General features: G+C 37.4%; 1 protein-coding gene across 1 annotated transcript in view; it reads right to left on the minus strand.

The window, feature by feature from the left end:
• Positions 1–20,802, minus strand: part of LOC129779894 (organic cation transporter protein) — a 66,371-nt gene that overhangs the window by 21,637 nt on the left and 23,932 nt on the right. The window contains exon 2 of the mRNA XM_055787651.1: positions 2,128–2,533. Within this exon, the coding sequence (XP_055643626.1) occupies positions 2,128–2,533 (406 nt within the window). The remainder of the gene's footprint in view (positions 1–2,127; positions 2,534–20,802) is intronic.

The following is a 20,802-nucleotide window of genomic DNA, read 5'->3' on the forward strand; positions in this document are numbered from 1 at the left end:
CACTGGCTGACGAACAAGACTGTAATATGAGATAAATCGAAGAAGTGGATGTAGTCGCGGGCTCGAAATTGGCTGGCGCTTCAGAAAATATAAAAATGTAAGGAATGTAACTTCCAAGCACCTTTACACAATGTTTGATGATCAGGGGCGCTTCAATTGATTGAAAAAAAATTACTCTTTAAATTACCTTTTACAATAAAATTCCTAGTACTTCTACCAAAACTCGTCATTATAATATCAGATTATTTTCAGACACGATTCTCGCTAAAGATTTTTCAACCACTTGCAAATAAAATGTTTCTCCGTTACATGGAATAAATGTTTGATACCGACAATATGATGGGATAGAGACACCCCTAAATCAGACAATTTCTCTCTCGAGTTTTGCTGTTATCAACACATTCGGCGATCCATTCATATTTATATAGATAGAAGACGAATGCGTTTTATCACATTTAAATCCATTTCCATTTTCGAACGAAAATCAATTTCGTTAGCGCAAAAATTTGTGTTTCATTTGTATGGCAGCCTCCCCTTGGAGAGGGGGCAGGAGTGTCGAACTATTATAGAAACGTTTATCAATCTGTAAAACCTCTATATGGCAAATTTGATTCCATTTGCTTGATTAGTTCTCGAGTTATTCAGACCCCCCCCCTCCTTAGTGAGGTAGGAGGAATGTTTAACCACCATAGAAACATTTAATGCATCTTTAAAACTCCACATGCTAAATTTGGTTTCGTTTGGAGGAGGGGTTTCGAACTATCATAAGAACCATCCCCGACCCCAAAAACCCCTACATACCAATTTTTGTGTCGATTGGTTCAGTAGTTTAAGAGTCCATAAGAATCAGACAGATAGACAGACAGACATACAGAAATCCATTTATAAATACAGGTCATGCGATTTGAACCCGCTAGACTTTTTTTTGTAGGGTTATGCGAAAGACCGTGTCTATGCCAACTCTCCGCAAACTCTTGAACATTTGAAAGACAACATTCGTGAAGTTATGACCGAGATACCGTCCCATATGTGCCGAAAAGTCATCGAAAATTACCTGTTCCGGATCAAGGTGTGCGAGGAAGCCCTAGGTGGACATTTGAATGATGTTGTATTTCACACATAATGACGGCATAAACCAAACATTAATTTGAAATATAAGTTTCATCGAAATTCGAATTCTAAGTGTGTTTTATTTCAATTTACATTCGGAATTCCGTATATATATATATATATATATATATATATATATATATATATATATATATATATATATATATATATAGTCCCCTTACAGCTGTTTAACATAAAAATAATTTGCTGCTCGGTAAAGTTATTTTAACGAATTTGGTCGGAAAACCATCCAGATCAATTGCATTGGATTTAATGGTTCATCTGGTATTGACCATTTCCCAGTACTGGACTATTCGAAACAAAAAAAATCTGGAGGTTGATGATCTTTCCATTCTACTGAGGATCTCATTACAGAAGAAGGATCTGGTCGTCCAAAAGAATGTCCTCCTTCGCGAATTGTAATATATAATTTTTATTTAAAACCATCACATTAACTCTTCTTTAATGGTGTAAATTTCCATCACAAGATTGATTGCCCAAAAATTATATAAAAGAACAAGTTCACTCTAAGTTGATCGTGTCTGGACCTTGATTTATTTCACCAATAACGAAAAAACATGTGAAGAAGGGTTAAAACCCATTGTTCAGTGAATATATATCTAAAGTTCACAAAAAATCTAGTTTATTTTTCATATTCCTACATGTTACGCATCACTGATTTCTCTAAAACTTTTTAGTACCCCTCAAATATCTTCGAACAAAAAAAATTATCGCATGTTAAGCATACATGTTACATTGTGTAAAATGCGTAGCAACAAAATAGCGGATGTTGTTAATTTTGGAGCTCACATCAACTATGCCATTAGAAACATAACAGTGATTCACTTTCACATCGGCTTTGTTTCATGCTTCGACATTTTTTGGACCAACCGATGCGATGTGACGTGCGATTAATATGTTGACGAATTTGCAGCCAAGGACGTATTCGTCACATAACTCGCTAAACTTTACCGTTCACTTCGTTTCAGTCACGTGACATATCATCTTCAAACTCACCTGTGACAGCTTGAATCGTTGCAAAGCACATCAGCGTATGACGACGACCAAACTGATCGGAGATCCAACCACTACACACGCTGCCCATAGCCGCCCCCGCTAGGAAGCACATTTCCACAATACTCATCATATGGGCCCGATCACAAATCAACCCAAACTCAGCGATGATCGTTTGGCCGAAGATGCTGGAATCGAACTCGAACTTGGTACAACTGATCCGCTCGAGCGAGGACACGTTTGCGGTGGACGCGAAATAGTCGATAAAATTCTCCCCGGTTAGTTGCTCATAGGGTGCATTTAGTAGCGTACAATGACCCCCGCTAGGTTGCGTCAGGTTGCGCCACAGCTCTAACGGTATCGTGCGAAGGTGAGCGGGGCGCGCACACCAGAAGTCGCGACTGGCAGCCTATTGGGGATGTAATGGAAAAAAGCAAAAAAAAACGAGAAATTAATTATATGGGGAAATAGAATACCACTTAATGACAAGTCGTTGAATGAAAAAAACTTGATAGAAGTGTGAAGGGATGACAACTCGATGAGATACGGAGTATACCTTTGTCAAATGAAGGGATGAAACGGTGTCAGTTGTATCGGGTATTGGATTGTGAATTTATCGCAAAGCACTTTGAAAAAATAAATCGTTGCACGATATGCGACGTTTTAGATTAAAGTTAATTGTTAACAACAGTTAATTATTTAGAAAATGGGAGAGAAAAAACTGTAGAAAAATGAGCTGGTTGGCTAGTAGGACATATTAAACGTATAAACGTGAGTAGACTGAAAAACTGGACGCGCAACGGAAATTTATTGCTAACTAACACGTAATAAGTTGATGCAGGTTTCCCTTATTTGTTAGTATAATTAGGTATTTCTAATTCCAATATCACGTCCATTTCTAGATAACCTTGCCGGTTCCGGTCAGGAAGACACTTGTTTCGCTTATAGATACCTCTAAGTTGAAGCGAACATTGATACAGGAGAACGAATAATGGAGTGCACTCTACTCGTAGACTGAAAAGTTGTCTACGTAATAGTTCGGCTGAAAAGTACATAAGGTTGACGTCTAGATGGCGTCTTTTGCAAAAATCTACTTGATCACAAAGCACCATCTTTCAATAGATACGTGTCAAAATTTGACAGCAATCGGTCGATTGGTTCGTAAGTTACAGCATTGAGAGTGAAGCAACTTTTGTTATTGTGAAAAAAATGGAAAAATCCGAATTTGATAAAGCATTGCTTTTTGATGGAAAAAATACAGTGCAAACCAAAGAACGGCTTGACAAACGTTATCCGGACTCATTGGGCATTCGGCACAGGGCATTGTTCAACTTTCATTATAATTATTTTATTTATTGCGCTTTCCTTGAATTTATATAACCATCAGATATTATAGTCCATCCAAAATCCTTTTAAAGTTCGAAAGATCAAAAGACGATGTGCTCCTTTGACTTTGGTTAAGATGAATATAAAACCTAAGTAACTTTGCTTCCCTTCACTCGAAGGATTTTTAGTTCCAAATAGCATTAATATTACGCATGATCTAAACTCTCATGTCTGATGCATAGTTCGTAAAAGAAAGAGATAATGTATACTTTGCATAAAATGCATTTGCATTCAATTTTTAATTTTTTTTTTCAAAAATACTTACTCGAATAGAAGGAAATACTTAAGGATACCTCCATTTGATCATCATCTTTAAATTTGGTTTGGACAAGCCTTATATAAGAAGTAAGATACCAAAGAATAATACCAAAAAATTTGAGAGAAATAACTTTTCAATACCAGAATTCGATAACTTCAATACCAAAGTAATAACGTATGCAATAAAAATGGAATAATTTCGGATGGCGATGAAAAACTACAAAAGATAATTCAATGGACCAAATTTTCATTGGATGCTACATTTATTAGGCTTTCTTAAAAAATGATTGGACGCCCTGCCGGGAAGGCTTACGGTAGTTGACCGGAATTTTAGCCAGAACTTTCGTGGCCTTGGCGATCAGCTGCTTCTCTGTTTGACCACAAAATTATTGGAGTAGATCCTCCGTTTGTAGTTCGCCCTGAATGAAGTTAAAGAAAAAAAATATGCTGGAGTTTTTTCATCCAATTTTTAATACCAATAACGCCTGAAAATACACAATAGCAATAAATCAATGCTACACATAACCTGAAGACGTATAAGAAACAGAAAGTGACAAACAAAAAGTAACCGCTAAATTCAGATCGCGAAAAGTGTATGATCGAATTGTGAGTAACAAACAGCAATGCATATTGATGGACGAAGAATCGTACGTCAAGGAGGCTCCTTGACATACTTCTTTTTCTGGGCCCCAGTTTTATACCAAAGCTATTAAAGAGCATATTGCTGACTCAGAAAAGTTCATTCGGGTGGAGAAATTCGGGCAAAATGTGCTTATTTGGCAGGTCATATGTAGCTGTGGGATGTGCTCATCCATTTTCTTCACAAAAGGGACAATCAACGCCGAAATATACCGAAAAGAGCTGCGCCCAATTGAGCGTTATTGGACGACTGTTAAAGGAATCTTTCGCAAGGATGGCAAAGCTGCTCATAACATGGAACATTTCAATAGAATATGGAAAACCACTGCAGAAAAGTGTACCGAAGAAACTGTGCAAAAACTGATGAGTGTCATTAAACGTAAAATTTGTTTGTACTTCAGAAACTAACTTTTTGTCTGAATTCATGATGTTGTGCTAATTTTGTATATTAATCTATATAAATAAAAATGTGAGGCAAAATCTGTAAGCGGAAAACTCGAAGAAGGGATGGTCCGATTTTAGCCTTACTTATTTTGTTGTATTCGTCTCTTCCCGTAGATCAATATAGTGGAGAGAAAAATCGGAAAATTTTTGGAAAATCCTGAAGGAAGGTCGGAAAATTCGGAAAATTGAATTCCCACATGTTCGAAAATTACATCATAATAAGCGTTGTTAGTCCACTCGATGTTTGCGCTATCGAAATTGATCTTTGTTCGTAAGTGGAAATGGATTTTCAGGCGAAATAACGCATTTCCATATCTTATATCTATATAAATAAAAATGTAAGGCAAAATCTGTTGGTAAGCGGAAAACCCGAAGAAGGGATGGTCCGATTTTAGCCTTACTTATTTTGTTGTACTCGTCTCTTCCCGTAGATCAATATAGTAGAGAGAAAAATCGGAAAAGTTTCGGAAAATCCTGAAGGAAGGTCGGAAAATTCGGAAAATTGAATTCCCACATGCTCGAAAATTACATCATAACAAGCGTTGTTAGTCCATTCGATATTTGCGCTATCGAAATTGATCTTTGTTCGTGAGTGGAAATGGATTTTTTATCTGGAAGGCCAAATGTGTTGGTAAGCGCAAAACCCTAGGAAGGAATGGTTCAATTTAAGTCATCTATATTTCGTTGTATTCGTCTCTTCCCGTAGATCAATATAGCGGAAAATTCGGAAAATTGAATTCCGATATGTTCTATAATTAGCTAAGCGTTGTTAGTCCATTTGATGTTGGCGCTAACGAAATTGATTTTTGTTCGAAAGTGGAAAATGATTTTCAGACAGAATAACGCATTCCTATATCTTCTATCTATATAAACAAAAATGGAAGACCAAATGTGTTGGTGTGCCCTAAACGCGAGGAAGGAATGGTCCGATTTGAGCTGTCTTTATTTTGTAATATTCTCTGTATCAAACATGTATTCCATGCAACGGAGAAACATGTTATTTCCAAATGCTTGAAGAATCTTGAACGAGAATTGTGTCTGCAAATAATTTTATATTATAAGGACGAATTTTTGTAGAAGTACTAGACAATTTTTAGTAAAAGGAAATTGTAAAGGGTCAAAGGGTAATCAATCAATGATGAGTTCAGTGATTGGATTCACTAACGTTCACTTAGTAAGAAAACGTGGATGTTTGAAAGTATTCAAATCAAAAATCTATTTTGGGCGGGACGAAGTTCGTCGGTTCAGCTAGTTTCAAATATAGTCTGCTGTTTTATTATTTTTATTCGCATTCATTGTTAATTCTGAGTTGATGAATGTTTCAAGTTACTTTTCGATTCCTTATTACAGAGACGCGCACTGTCTGTGAGTACACGAGTTACTATTTTTCAAGCGAGTACAGGAATGTTAATCAACGTCGCTGAAAAACATTTTTTATTTATCATATTTCATTCATCTGAGAACTAATAAAATAAACATAGGTCAGTTATGTGTTCTATACGTCAATTTATGCTTGGTTTCATCCTTGACGCACCATTCTATTTTGTGTTATATTTTCATAACTTCTTCAAAATCATCTACACAAAACATATTAATAAAACAAACACAAAATTTATACTCTGTCAAATAGATACTAATGCTATCAAAATTTAACACAGTCAATATCCGTAAATCTTCCCACCTTGTAAAGGGTGTGTCACATCAAATTGCATCACGGAAAAAACGCTGTAGAAATTCGCCCAGTAGACCGATCCTTTTGAAAATTTTGAATAGTGACACGAAGCGAGATCCGGCCAGAAGATAGTCGGGCCCTCGTGCTGCTTCAATAGTGGTAGTAAGCGCTTCTGTAGGCACTCCTTAAGGTAAACCTGCCCGTTTACCGTGCCGGTCATCACGAAGGGGGCGCTCCGCTTTCCGCAAGAGCAGATCGCTTGCCACACCATGTACTTTTTGGCAAACTTGGATAGTTTCTGCTTGCGAATCTCCTCCGGAACGCTGAATTTGTCCTCTGCGGAGAAGAACAACAGGCCCGGCAGCTGACGAAAGTCCGCTTTGACGTAGGTTTCGTCGTCCATTACCAGGCAATGCGGCTTCGTCAGCATTTCGGTGTACAGCTTCCGGGCTCGCGTCTTCCCCACCATGTTTTGCCTTTCGTCGCGGTTAGGAGCCTTCTGAACCTTGTATGTACGCAGGCCCTCCCGCTGCTTGGTCCGCTAGACGAATGAACTTGACAAATTCAGCTTATTGGCGACATCCCGGACCGAACTTCTCGGATCACGTCTAAACTGCTTAACTACGCGCTTGTGATCTTTTTCACTGACGGAGCATCCATTTTTGCCGTTCTTCACCTTCCGGTCGATGGTTAGGTTCTTGAAGTATCGTTTTAGTACTCTGCTGACCGTGGATTGGACGATTCCCAGCATCTTACCGATGTCCCGATGTGACAACTCCGGATTCTCGAAATGAGTGCGCAGGATTAATTCACGACGCTCTTTTTCGTTCGACGATATTTTTCCAAATTTACGAAAAATTGACAGTGAAGCATGGCCAACGTGATCTATACACTCTTATCTGATTATAAGCGAAAGCTGAAGATATAATTCCTAAAAATTAAATTTCTACAGCGTTTTTTCCATGATGCAATTTGATGTGACATACCCTTTATCCTCCATCTCGAGGTTAGGCACCGCGCATTGATTTATTGACTTATTTTATAATATGAGGGACTTAAAATGAAAGGGGTGTAAATGACATGATCGATTTCTCTACATCGACTCTCTCTTCTGGTCATAACTTTGCTGCAAACACATTCCCAGCTGTATTTGACAATGTGGAAGATAAGTGAAAACCTCATCTATCAGATTCTATAACAAACTCAAATTGGAACGTTTTCGCAGTTGAGTTATTAACTAAAGAAAAGGTTGATGAAAAGAATTCGATCAAGTCACTTACACCTCATTCCGTCTGAGCCCCTCAATCATGAATTAGAATTAATTTACTTTTCTGTAGCAAACATGTATTCCATGTTACGGAGAAACATGTTATTTGCATGTAAATCATCAATCTTGAGCGAACATTGTGTCTGAAACTGAATTTGTATTATAATGATGAGTTTTGGTAGAAGTACAGGGATAAATAAGTCCATGTAAAGTTTATTGTAGGACATTTTCGATGTGACCATCCCTTTTTTCGATAACGCGTTTTAAACGGTGAACAAAATTCTTCATGCCCAACTCTAACATTACGACTTCGATGCTGTTGAAAATCCGAGTTATTTCTTCTTTAAGTTCCTCCAAAATTTGTGGCTTATTAACATAACAACGGTCCTTCACGTACCCTAAGAGGAAGTAGTCGACGACGAGAAATGTTGAAATTTTTACCATAAGAGGACAAAGTTTCATTATGGCTTCGGTTGCTGGAGTACTACGATTTAACTAAAAATACACGTTCTTGTAAATTGTACATCTTGACACTAAAACCATCCGATCAGACTGAACTAGTAGCCGAATATTATCGTCCCGAAGTGGGGAATGCAGTGTTACCAACGACGAGGCGAAAAATTTTTATACGGAGCTATTTGATTTTTTTTGCGTGACCATTTAATCTGAAAGACCCTGTACTAGGACACATTATAGCAAAAGGAAATTGTAAAGGTTCAATTAGGACATCAATCAATGAAGAGTTTTGCGATTGAAATCACGAACGTTCACTTAGTGAGAAAACGTGAATGTTCGAAAGAATTCATATCGAAAAATCAATTTTGAGCGGCACGAAGTTTGCCGGGTCAGCTTCAAAATGCTTCTAATTGTTCAAAATTTTAATGACGGATCACCTGCCAAAAAATGAGACCCATATTTTTTATTCGCCTATTAGGGTACCCAAGCTTAACGTAGGGGGACGAGAAAAAAGCAATATTTGACGTTTTGTTGATGTTCAAACATTTTCAGCAGCAATTAAAAATTTGAAGGATTTCTTATTATATGTATGTCATTAGAGTATTGTGAGAGGGGATTCTCCATCAAGGCATGGCAAAATTCAGCTAATATTTAAAAAAAATTATAGTTTCATTCAAACTAAAAAAGATAAGTCCTTTGATAAGTTAGTCGAGAAATATATAGAATTTGTCATAGCTGACAACTTAGAAAAGGGTAAACAATACTTTATTGGCATGTATAATTATTCTTCTTTTTCTTATGCTCTATCTTCTTTTTCACCTATAAAGCAACTTAGCCACAAGTTTTTTGGAAAGCTTAATCAATAACGTTAATAAGAATATAATGTATTATAATGTATATAATGTGAGTTATTCTGAATTATTATGATCAAAAACATTTTTTTAGAATTCGTTTATTTTTGAAAAAAAGGAGAATGGTCTGAGCCTAGGGACACGGACGGAAGTTTGACGTAGGACTGTGAAGGTTCAGAACACTTGATTGTTATAAATGTAACTCTTTTCATTGTTCAGAAATCTGTTAGTATAACTCTTTTGAACTCTAAATAGTAGCCCTGAAAAGGGCCGTTTGTTGTATGTACTCATAACCTTCAAATGGTTTGTAATGAACAAAACAAAGAAAGACAATAAGCTTCTGGTAGGAAGTTCAACTGTCTAACTGAAAATGATTAATGGATATCAGTCTGACACATAACAGGGTGGAATGGTAGATGAAGTATATGTGAATCGGTAAACAAAAAATTAAATCGTCATTGATCACATTGAATATGAAATTTATGGGGAAGAAACGAAAAAACAAGTTGAAAATACTCATATTTTGTGGTGAACTACACATGAAATCATGAAGTTTTCAGCTGCCAGGATTCATATTCTCAAGCTGGAGAGAATACAATATCGTTGCTTGCGTATAGCCATGGGGTGTTTGCATTCGACACATACGATGAGTCTCGAAGTTTTGGCAGGAGTACCCCCGCTTACTCTTCGGTTCACAGAATTATCCTACAGATTTTTCATCCGTTGCAAGATCATGAATCCATTGGTGATTGATAACTTCGAAAATCTACTCCAACTGACTCCTCAGTCAAGTTTTATGTCTTTATACCATGAGTACCTTACCCACGACGTGCACCCTTCACCAGGCATCTCCAACCAAGTTTGCTTCCCTTACTTCTGCAATTCCTCTGTCATTTTTTATCTGTCCATGCGACAAAAAATCCATGGAATCCCAGATCACCTACGCTCCGATTCTATTCCGCCGATACTTTCGGCAGAATATGGGAAAGTTGGATCTGATAAAATGTTCTTTACTGACGGTTCATTCATAAACGGGTCCACTGGCTTCGGCATCTTCAATGAAAATTCCAGTGCCTCTTTCAAACTCAAAGATCCTTGTTCCGTGTATGTCGCTGAACTGGGTGCGATGTATTACGCATTAGGGATCATTGAAACATTGCCCATCGACCACTATTTTATTTTTTCAGACAGTCTCAGCTCAATAGAGGCAATCCGCTCAATGAAAGTTGATAAATGCTCATCTTATTTCCTAACAAGAATAAGACAACTATTGAGTGTTTTGGTCGAAAAATTATTCAAGATTACCTTAGCATGGGTTCCCTCTCATTGCGCGATTCCGGGGAATGAGAAAGCGGACTCGCTAGCTAAGGTGGGCGCTTTAGAAGGCACACTTTTTGAAAGGCAAATTGCTTATAATGAATTTTTCCACATTCCTCGTCAGTATACGCTCGTAAGTTGGCAACGCATGTGGAGTGGTGATGAGTTCGGTCGTTGGTTACACACGATTATCCCTAAGGTCTCGACGAGTGCATGGTTCAAGGGATTGAATGTAGGTCGTGATTTCATTCGCGTGATATCTCGGCTTATGTCTAATCACTACAACCTAAACGCGCATCTCTATCACATTGGGCTCGCAGCAAACAATCTTTGTGATTGTGGCGATGGCTACCACGACATCGAGCATGTTGTCTGGTCGTGTATCCGGTTTCATGCTGCTCGCTCTCAGCTCTCTAGAGCACTGAGAGCACAAGGCAGACAATCGGATATCCCCGTCCGGGATATCTTAGATAGCCGTGATCTTGATCTTCTGCTTCATCTATACCTGTTCCTCAGAAACGCCAATGTCAACGTTTAATGATGTTTCCTTCGTTGTGTCCCTGTTTCATATCCCTCCTATCCGATCTATAAACTTTTACTTAGTCGCGGCAATACATACACACACTCTTTACAGATACACGGGCCAAAGGTTGTGCAGTCCACTGATCATTCAACAAGAGCCAAAGGTTGTACCGCTCATGACAACTCTACACGAGCTGATGATTGCGCCGGCTAGTGACCATTCTATCCTGGATTCCTCGAGTCGAGAAAGACGCACCACGCTAGATATGGGGTACCGACTAGAGGGGCGTTGCTGATTAATGGTCAGCTGCATCCCAATAGTAAGTATCCCGTGTCGGGCACACGTACAGAGCATCGAAGACTGCGACATACCAATTATGAGAACACTTGTAATACTAACCTCGAGTCAACCGCGAGTAATCGGTTACATATTACTAACATAGTTGTAAGCAAACATTGTCAAAATATTGAACTCCCGGCCCCGTTAGGCTGACGCCATATGAGCCTTAATAAAATATATATTTTGGATAAAAAAAAAATGAAGTTGCTTTATTTTTAATGGATAGCTATGGTATTGTGATTTCTTTCAATTGTCTTATTCTTATAATTAGGCATCCGGAGCAGTAGCTTTTTCCGTGAAATAATTCGTTCGTTTGCAGACTATCACAATCAAGTCGTATTGGTTCTACTGCTCAATCTATCATAGAAGGAATTGGGTCACTGAGAATTATGAATATGAGTCATGAAGAATATTAATATTTAATTTCGTTTCATTTTTGTGATGCGATGTAATGCCGATCTCAATAACTCTTCGCATGATAATCGCTGCCTCCTCCTAATTAATGAACGATCTTTGTATGGGTGACACTTTCCTTGTTGCTTTCATGAAATCTTGCATGAAGTTTGAGTGATGCATGAAATCTTGCATCTGATTATTTTAACACCTAGCTAATTTGTTAGATAGAACGAACTATTGCACGCAATTTTGTGTTACATACAACATTCATGGGAACGAAGTTGGAAGAAAGAATGCATACTACATGATTTACCTTCGCATCCGCTCGCAAAACATATCTCTTTTATTTGTTAAATTGCTCACTTGTTTTATTATTTCCACTGTTGATATCTCAGGCGAAAAAATGCTGGATAAATTTTCCGTCTAACGGTATATATTATAACATATATCGTAAGAACGATTCTGCGTAGTATGCATTTGAAAACTCTTAAAAAACCGTACATTTTTCGTAGAGTGACCCCCCTATATAGAAATCAAAGACGTAGTACTACGTCAAAATGCAATTTTCTGCAATTTTTCATCTTCATTATTCGATATCTCAGGTATAGTACCTGCTACAATCCTGAAATTTAGAACTTTTCTTACTTAGAGTGTCTATTTACTATAGGAAATATAGAAAAACTGATCGGAGTCACTTCTCCGATTTTTGTCCGCCTGAAAAGCAATAGTGCGTTGGCAGTCTTTCCCCTTAACTGATGCAACCACGGTGGAGTATTGTCGCTTGTAGCGTACAGCAGCCGTGGGACCGTGGGACTTGTAGCTTCCTACCTGATGGCTGACGCACTTCAGAATGGCCTATAACGCCTAGAGTGGGACGCAACTACGAGGTTCTGGCCGGGGGATTTTTCGTCAAAGAAAATTCTTTGGTCTTGCACTGTGGTCACGCGTATTCTAGAGCTTGCCACTTTACAATACATTCAAGGCGTGTTATTCGACATAGAAATATCAACCAAGTATTACTAATAAAAATTTCGCAAGTAATGCTACGTTGAGAAGGCAAAAGTTCCCCTGAAACGTTGTTGCCATCCAAAAAGAACTACGAGGCGATGCACCGATTTACAATGGCGGTTGTAAAACTAAATCCGGATCCGGAGCCACAAGGCTCGGTTTTGCAGGTAGGCAAAAAAAAACTGCTGCAACTGTATCTGTTCGCGCCCGATTCGACCGCTCCGGAATGACGTCATCGATGCACACATTGAGCGCATGCACGGGGCAGTTTTATTTCATCGCCGACAGCACCGCGCACCGAATTGCATCGCTATCGCCACACGTTCACTTTCACATAAAGAAGAGTGGCGGTCGAGAGATGATATTATTAAGTTTTTACGCGTTATACAATAAACATCGTCGAATAAACAACCAGTAGGAGAAAAAGTACCACGTATTTGACTTCCAATCGCACTCTTTCCATCAGAGAAAACTATTCGCACCATCGATATCGGGCTGAGTAGACTGCTGTGGAAACCATTGCCTGCCTTTCTCAAGGCAGAAGAAGAGTTTATTTCCACACAGTTGAAAGGTTTTTCCGTGTTTACAGTCCACTGCCTTGGCGCTGAGGAACGCGCCAACAGTATCCTCATAACAAAATTATCAATTAGATTTTCTTTTTTTGCTCAATTATTTACGCAACTCACGTTACTTAATTATTATTTAAAAATAATTTATTGTAACTGAAAAAATCACTCCTTATCGTCATTTAAGGTGAAGGTGGAAGCTAGCCACAATGGCGCTCATTTCTTTCATTCCCCTCGCTTACCCCTCGCCCGAATATCATTAATTTTGCGAAACAGTGTAAAGAAAAAGATCGTTTGTAGACACTTCCCACCAAGTAAAAAATTGGTTCTACTACTCAATCTATCATAGAAGGAATTGGGTCACTGAGAATTATGAATATGAGTCATGAAGAATATTAATATTTAATTTTTGTGATGCAATCTAATGCCGATCTCAATAACTCTTCGATTGATAATCGCTGCCTCCTCCTAATTAATGAACGATCTCTGTATGGGTGACACTTTCCTTGTTGCTTTTATGAAATCTTACATGAAGTTTGAGTGATGCATGAAATCTTGCATCTGATTATTTTAACATCTTGCTAATTTGTTAGATAGAACGAACTATTGCACGCAATTTTGTGTTACATACAACATTCATGGGAACGAAGTTGGAAGAAAGAACGCATACTACATGATTTACCTTCGCATCCGCTCGCAATACATATCTCTTTTATTTGTTAAATTGCTCACTTGTTTTATTATTTCCACTGTTCATATCTCAGGCGAAAAAATGCTGGATAAATTTTCCATCTAACGGTATATATTATAACATATATCGTAAGAACGATTCTGCGTAGTATGCATTTGAAAACTCTTAACAAACCTTACATTTTTCGTAGAGTGACCCCCCTATATAGAAATCAAAGACGTAGTCCTACGTCGAAAATGCATTTTTCTGCAATTTTTCATCTTCATTATTCGATATCTCAGTTATAGTACCTGCTACAGTCCTGAAATTTTGAACTTTTCTTAGTTAGAGTGTCTATTTACTATAGGATATATAGAAAAACTGATCGGAGTCACTTCTCCGATTTTTGTCCGCTTGAAAAGCAATAGTGCGTTGGCAGTCTTTCCCCTTAACTGATGCAACCACGGTGGAGTATTGTCGCTTGTAGCGTACGGCTTGCCACTTTAGTGTACATTCAAGGCGTGTTATTCGACATAGAAATCTCAACCAAGTATTACTAATAAAAATTTCGCAAGTAATGCTACGTTGAGAAGGCAAAAGTTCCACTGAAACGTTGTTGCCATCCAAAAAGAACCACGAGGCGATGCACCGATTTACAATGGCGGTTGTAAAACTAATTCCGGATCCGGAGCCACAAGGCTCGGTTTTGCAGGTACGCAAAAAAACTGCTGCAACCGTATCCTCATAACAAAATTATCAATTTGATTTTCTTTTTTTGCTCAATTATTTACGCAACTCACTTTACTTAATTATTATTTAAAAATAATTTATTGTAACTGAAAAAATCACTCCTTATCGTCATTTAAGGTGAAGGTGGAAGCTAGCCACAATGGCGCTCATTTCTTTCATTCCCCTCGTTTACCCCTCGCCCGAATATCAATAATTTTGCGAAACAGTGTACAGAAAATGATCGTTTGTACACACTTCCCACCAAGTAATATTAACGAAAATCTAATTGATTACTCACCAAATATTAAATTTTCATCTGCCGTCGCAATGTATAGTGGAAAATGTCGTAAAACCCGAGCTAATGCTCTGAAAGTTAACTATTCATTTTTCAATTTTCCGCAATGGTTTTGTTTGTACTGGTGAAAACATCGTTACTTTTTCGACACTGATGCCAGACAACATCATCGAAACAGCTATAAAAACCATTCAATAAAATGTTATTCCTGAGTAATAGCGTTTCATGTCATGAAAATTAATAAAATAAATTTGTGTTGATATCAATACAATTATTGGTTTTACGTTTAATGCGACTATAATGTAGGTTTTAGCAACTTTGACATTGGTGAAGAAAATTGTATTGCAAAGCTCGGAACACTGCCACGGCTGCCTATGCTTTCAAAAATAATAAACGGAAAAGTATTACATTCAATAAAAATGACTCGGCCAACGAAGAGAAGTGTTAAGGCTCCCCAATGTGAATATGTGAAAACATAACGATGAACGAAAGAAAATATTAAGGAATTATCAACATCGAGTTACTGTGCGGAAAAACTTGTTAATACCAAAAGAGTCCCAATTCGCATGTATTATAAATTTGCTCTTGTTACGCTCGCGTATAATTAGAATTTTACTTCATATGCAAATACACCTTTTATGTATATATTTATATTTGCAATTTCTCATCGGAACACATCGTTCATACATTTTATTTCAGTAAAATTCTAGAATATTTTTTTGGCCTTTCTCCTTACTCCTTTCGGTTTCACCAATACTGTTTGTCGCGTCTTGTTTGAGATATGGGCATCGATTTATTACTTAAGTCTGAATCCAATAAAATGTCTACTACTAGGCGTCAAACCTACTTAAATTCATTTGGAACGACTATGCTCGTTTCGTGGTGCTGTGTAACATACTGAGTTAAGCTATTTGCAAAAAAAAAACAATTAGCTCAGGAATTTGGTAGCAAGAAGATACTTTCACATTTCACGACACTGCTTTGAATTATCAAAACAGCACTCATGTCTTTAATAATTAAACAAACTATCGAAACAATAATATAGATTTTTGACTGACTCATGCTTCGCCACTTCATGAGAAATATCATATTTCCGTTTTGTCACGATAGTCGTGTTCTCCCACATATAGGTGATAAACGTGCACTGAAGCAAGTGTCGCCCGATCAAATAAACAAACAAACAAAAAATAAGCAACCAACCGAAAGTTGACGACCTAGATCGTAAACGCTCACACATTCGTTTTCCATTCGGCTCGTGCTAAAGACCGGCTGTGAAAATCAGTCATTGACAAGAAACGCAATTCCTCAACTGGATCAAGTTCGGAATTACCGTAATGCCATTTTGAAATCACTTCAGCGGCAAGATAAATATCAGTAGGCAGACACCAGCCGTAAAGGAATTCCGGTGAATGTCCGCAAATCGGAAGTAGCAATCGACGTGGATAAAAATATAAAAAATACCATTGAACTTGAGACGAGACGGGCGTGCGGATTCACTTCGACTATTAACGATGCGTTCTCGAGTTCAATGACTCATAAAAATTGGGCGTTTTGTTATATGGAGAAGTTCTCCTGTTTCTGTATCGGGTTACAGATTCTCTGCGTCAGTGCGGATTAAAGAAAACTTTCAGTAATTTATGTCTCACGCAGAAATAAATATATCTGATTCCTCGTTACAATTATGTCATTACCCTATAAAAGTGAACAAATAGTTATGCATATTCAAATTGCTCTCGTTCGATATTCTACGCATTAAAAATGGATGTCGGAAACAACATCCCTGATGCAATTTCCCATGGTAATTGCATTATCCGTGTAGTCAGCTTCGTAGGCCTCTGAATTTACTCTGCGCCGCAATAAGGGTCTTTGAGCTTCATAGAATTGTTATCGAGGAAATAAAGTGTAGGGGAAAAGGGGGGAATTTGGACCACCGAAGCAAATCGCCTAATATTTCCAAACCAATACGGTCTAAATAAAAAATGTCACATTGTTTACTGAGCTACACTTGTCAATAATGTTTAATCATTATATCATGCTTCGAATTACCAAGTATATCATCAAATAAAAGAGATGATTTCTGGACATTAAAATTTGATGCGGGGTGATTTGGACCGTCTGTGAGGTGATTTGGTCCAGTGTGTGTTTCATCGAAAAAAACATGCTTATGTTTATGTAATGTATTTTGGGATAATGTTACAATCAGTAACAGTGTTCTGGGATCGATACCAGGTGTCTTGGCATGATTCCAGACCAGAAAAATTGGATCGAGATCATCTCGAATTCTGCATGGATGTTTTCACTGTTTTTCGAGCATTTTCAAACACTTTCGATGTTTTGTTCAAGAAAATCCGTTCTCGATGGCCTGCGTTGCTCTTTCAAGCTCTCTTTTCTTCCAACGTTGTCTGCCCATCCTTTTTTTTGTAATTCAGCGGCATCTGGAATCAATTAGACCAAAGAAAAGCCCCAAACCTGTAGGATCAATCCATGTCCATGTCACCCCACTCAACATGCAAAAATAAAATGCAATTAATTCGAGCTGACAGTTTCGCTGCATCCAATTCTTCCTCTTCCATAGGCAAACAGAACTTTACTGCACGATACACGAAAAGTTTGATCAATCCGCTGGAAAAACCTTAAAACCACGATGGGAAAACTCACATTTTTTGACAACCAAAGTTGTTGTGTTCATGCTATCGTTTCCTTCCACCTGTTGAATTTTACCAAAGTTTTTTTACGTTAGGTACATACAGTTCAACAATAGAAGGAAATGACATTATAAAAAATCCAAGTTGAGCCCTGAGATAAAGTTGTGGTCCAAATCACCCCGTATGTTCATCTCACCCCGTGTTACTCTACATTAGATTCAAGAGCATGCTTGTAATGAAAGAAAATTTGATTGAACTCATAAAATTCAATTCTACCGAGTTGCTCAACGATGAAAGGAATTTAGCCGTTTTTATAGCATCATCATTATTCGAGGTAACCTTTATAAATTAATTTCTTACGATTGTTCTGTAAATTATTCAAGATTTTACATCCATATATGATTGCACGTGTCCAGTAATTGGATATATATACAAGTATAGCCGGATGTTGATAGGAATCAGTGTTGATATCAGATTGAATCAATTTTTTTCCCAGTGTAAAATGCGCCAAAATATGCTCCGAATATCAGTAGCAATGACTGTAACAAGAAACATGTTTTGACTATGTTTTTGTCAAAACAAGTATTTTTCACTAATATCTCATATATTACATATAGTTTCGTAATTCACAATACCGTTCAAATGGATCTACTGAATAAACTGAAATCAATTTTATTTTCGGTTGACCCCTTTTTCATGGCATTGCTGTTATATTGTTCAGTGTTGTAAGACAACTCATCATTGAAAGACTTAGCCGTACAATTGTTTTGACTGTATCACAGAAACTATCATCTATGCTAAGTTGAGCAATGACATCATGAGAAAGATCATCTGTGAGAAAAATTCATTCTTTGAAGCGAACATTAAGAGAACATAGTTTCATTTTTATTATTTTCCGCTTTTTAGGTGTATCAAAATATTGTCCGATATATTATTGCGGAAACAGAGCTCCGAAATGAGATATTTGACAGGTCTCGCAATTACTTCTCGCCCTCTCCCAGAGCCAGTTGATACAACGGTTAAAAGTAATAGTATAGTACAATAAACAGCCTTCAACTTTTAATCTCTCTCTGTCGCACTGGCCAACAACGGTTACAGATTCCAAGCAGACTGGCAAAGTCTGTTCGATTTTGATTTAAGGGGTGTCAACTCAAGATATGAATCGCGAGCAATCATGGTGTTTATATTGAAGATAATCTGGGAGCACATTTTAAGAAAATTGGTATGTTGTGCATTGTTAAATGTCGAGACAGAATGCTGATTGATACTGATACTTCCTATATAATACATCTCTTCTACTGTCGATACATTGTGAGAACGAACTAGTCGTTGAGGAAGTATAATATTTGTCAGGATAATTCGTTTTTAGCGTGACTAGCACAATCGCTAGACTTGGCGAGATCTACTCGTAATGCAATTCTAGATTTAATAATATGGATTAAACATAATTCATCCACATCACTCGTGTTAACACAATTTCGATAAGTGTTCTTGATAAATCGATTATAGATTGCATTTTTCAGAAAATTGTCAGACCGTTGAACCACTAATTCTCTTGTCATATGAAGCAATAAATGGGTGCCCCTCCATAACCGAACAATTAAACCATAGTTATTTTTATCGTGCTGCATTGCATTTCATAAATGATACCCTGTCCGGTCAAGTCCTGTTTTGATTCGCGTTTTGTCACCGCCCTAAACCTCTCAGGTATCATTCAATAGTTTAATGGGAGCTAACCGAGAGGTTGAGTTTCATTTCCGTGTCAGCCCGCTTAACGCAGTTCGTAGGACATGATTAATACACGTACGACCGTATGCTCTGATCTTGCATGGGGGTTTCGATTCACTGGCAGATTCAATGCTCAAAGTATCCTTCCTGATTCGTGTGGGTATGTATCGCATTTCACTTCATCGGCACCGCATAACAATAAGATTAGGTTTCTCTAGATTGCTGTTCTACTTGTAGTAATAAACGCAGGCTGTTTGTTCAACGCAGGTGGATGTGTTGTGCTGGATATTTGTTAATTGCGGAAGAGAGGAATCGCGTTGCTTAAAAATTTTCATCAGATGATTGATATAATAAAAAAAAACCACAAACTTATGATCGACGAAAGACACGGACAAGTTTCAGTTGCGAGCCTTGAATAAACAACTTTTTCACAAAAAAAAAGTTCTCTTGTTTGTTAATATGAAGATTGTGAAAGCATGATCTCATTCTTAAATAACACTATTCATCATAGTGGAAGAACGTTTTGTACTGATGTATCGAGTGCTCGCCTTTTTATAACTCTATTATATCTACCTATATTAATCTTTTCGAAGTATAATATATTTTGTAAACTGTACACATTAATATTGTTTACTAGCTGACCCGGCAAACTTCGTTCCGCCCAAAATTTATCTTTCGTTATCACACCCAGGTTTTCTTACTCAGCGCAAGTTCATGGGTCCAATCGCAGAACTGTTCATTGATTGATCTTCTAATCTACCCTTTAAAATTATTTTTTACTATAAAATGTCAGGATTTCCACCAAAACTCGACATTATAATATCACATTGTTTTTAGACACAATTCTCGTGTAAGATTTTTCATCCACTTTCAAATAACATGTTCCTCCGTTACATGGAATAAATTTTTGATACTGATTGATAAAAAAATGATAGAATAAAAACAGCCCTAAATCGGACAATTCCTTTCTCGAGTTTTCTATTATCAACACATTCGGCGTTTCATTTTTATTTATATGAATAGAAGACGATATAGGAGTGCGTTTTATCACAATAAAATACATTTTTACTTTCTAACGAAGATCAATTTCGCTACCGCAAACATCAAATGGACCAACAACGCTTGTCAATATGTAATTTTAGAACACATGCGAATTGAATTTTCCGGTTTTCCCCATTTTCCTTCAGAGTCCGAAAATTTTCAATTGTCATGTTTGGTTGGAATATGTTTGGATAGGAGTGTCAAACCACCATAAAAACATTTATTGCACCCTAAAACCTCCATATGCCAAATTTGGATCTATTTGCTCGATTATTTCTCAAGTTATGCAGAAATTTGTATTTCATTTCTATGGCAGCCCCCCTCAGAAAAGTGGGAGGAGTGTTGAACCATCTTAGAAATGTTTCTTGTCCTCTAAAACGCATGCGAAATTTGGTTCCGTTTGCTTGATTAGTTCTTGAACTATGCAGAAATGTATGCTTCATTTGTA

Source organism: Toxorhynchites rutilus, chromosome 3, assembly GCF_029784135.1.
Source record: "Toxorhynchites rutilus septentrionalis strain SRP chromosome 3, ASM2978413v1, whole genome shotgun sequence".
Taxonomy (NCBI): Eukaryota; Metazoa; Arthropoda; class Insecta; order Diptera; family Culicidae; genus Toxorhynchites; species Toxorhynchites rutilus.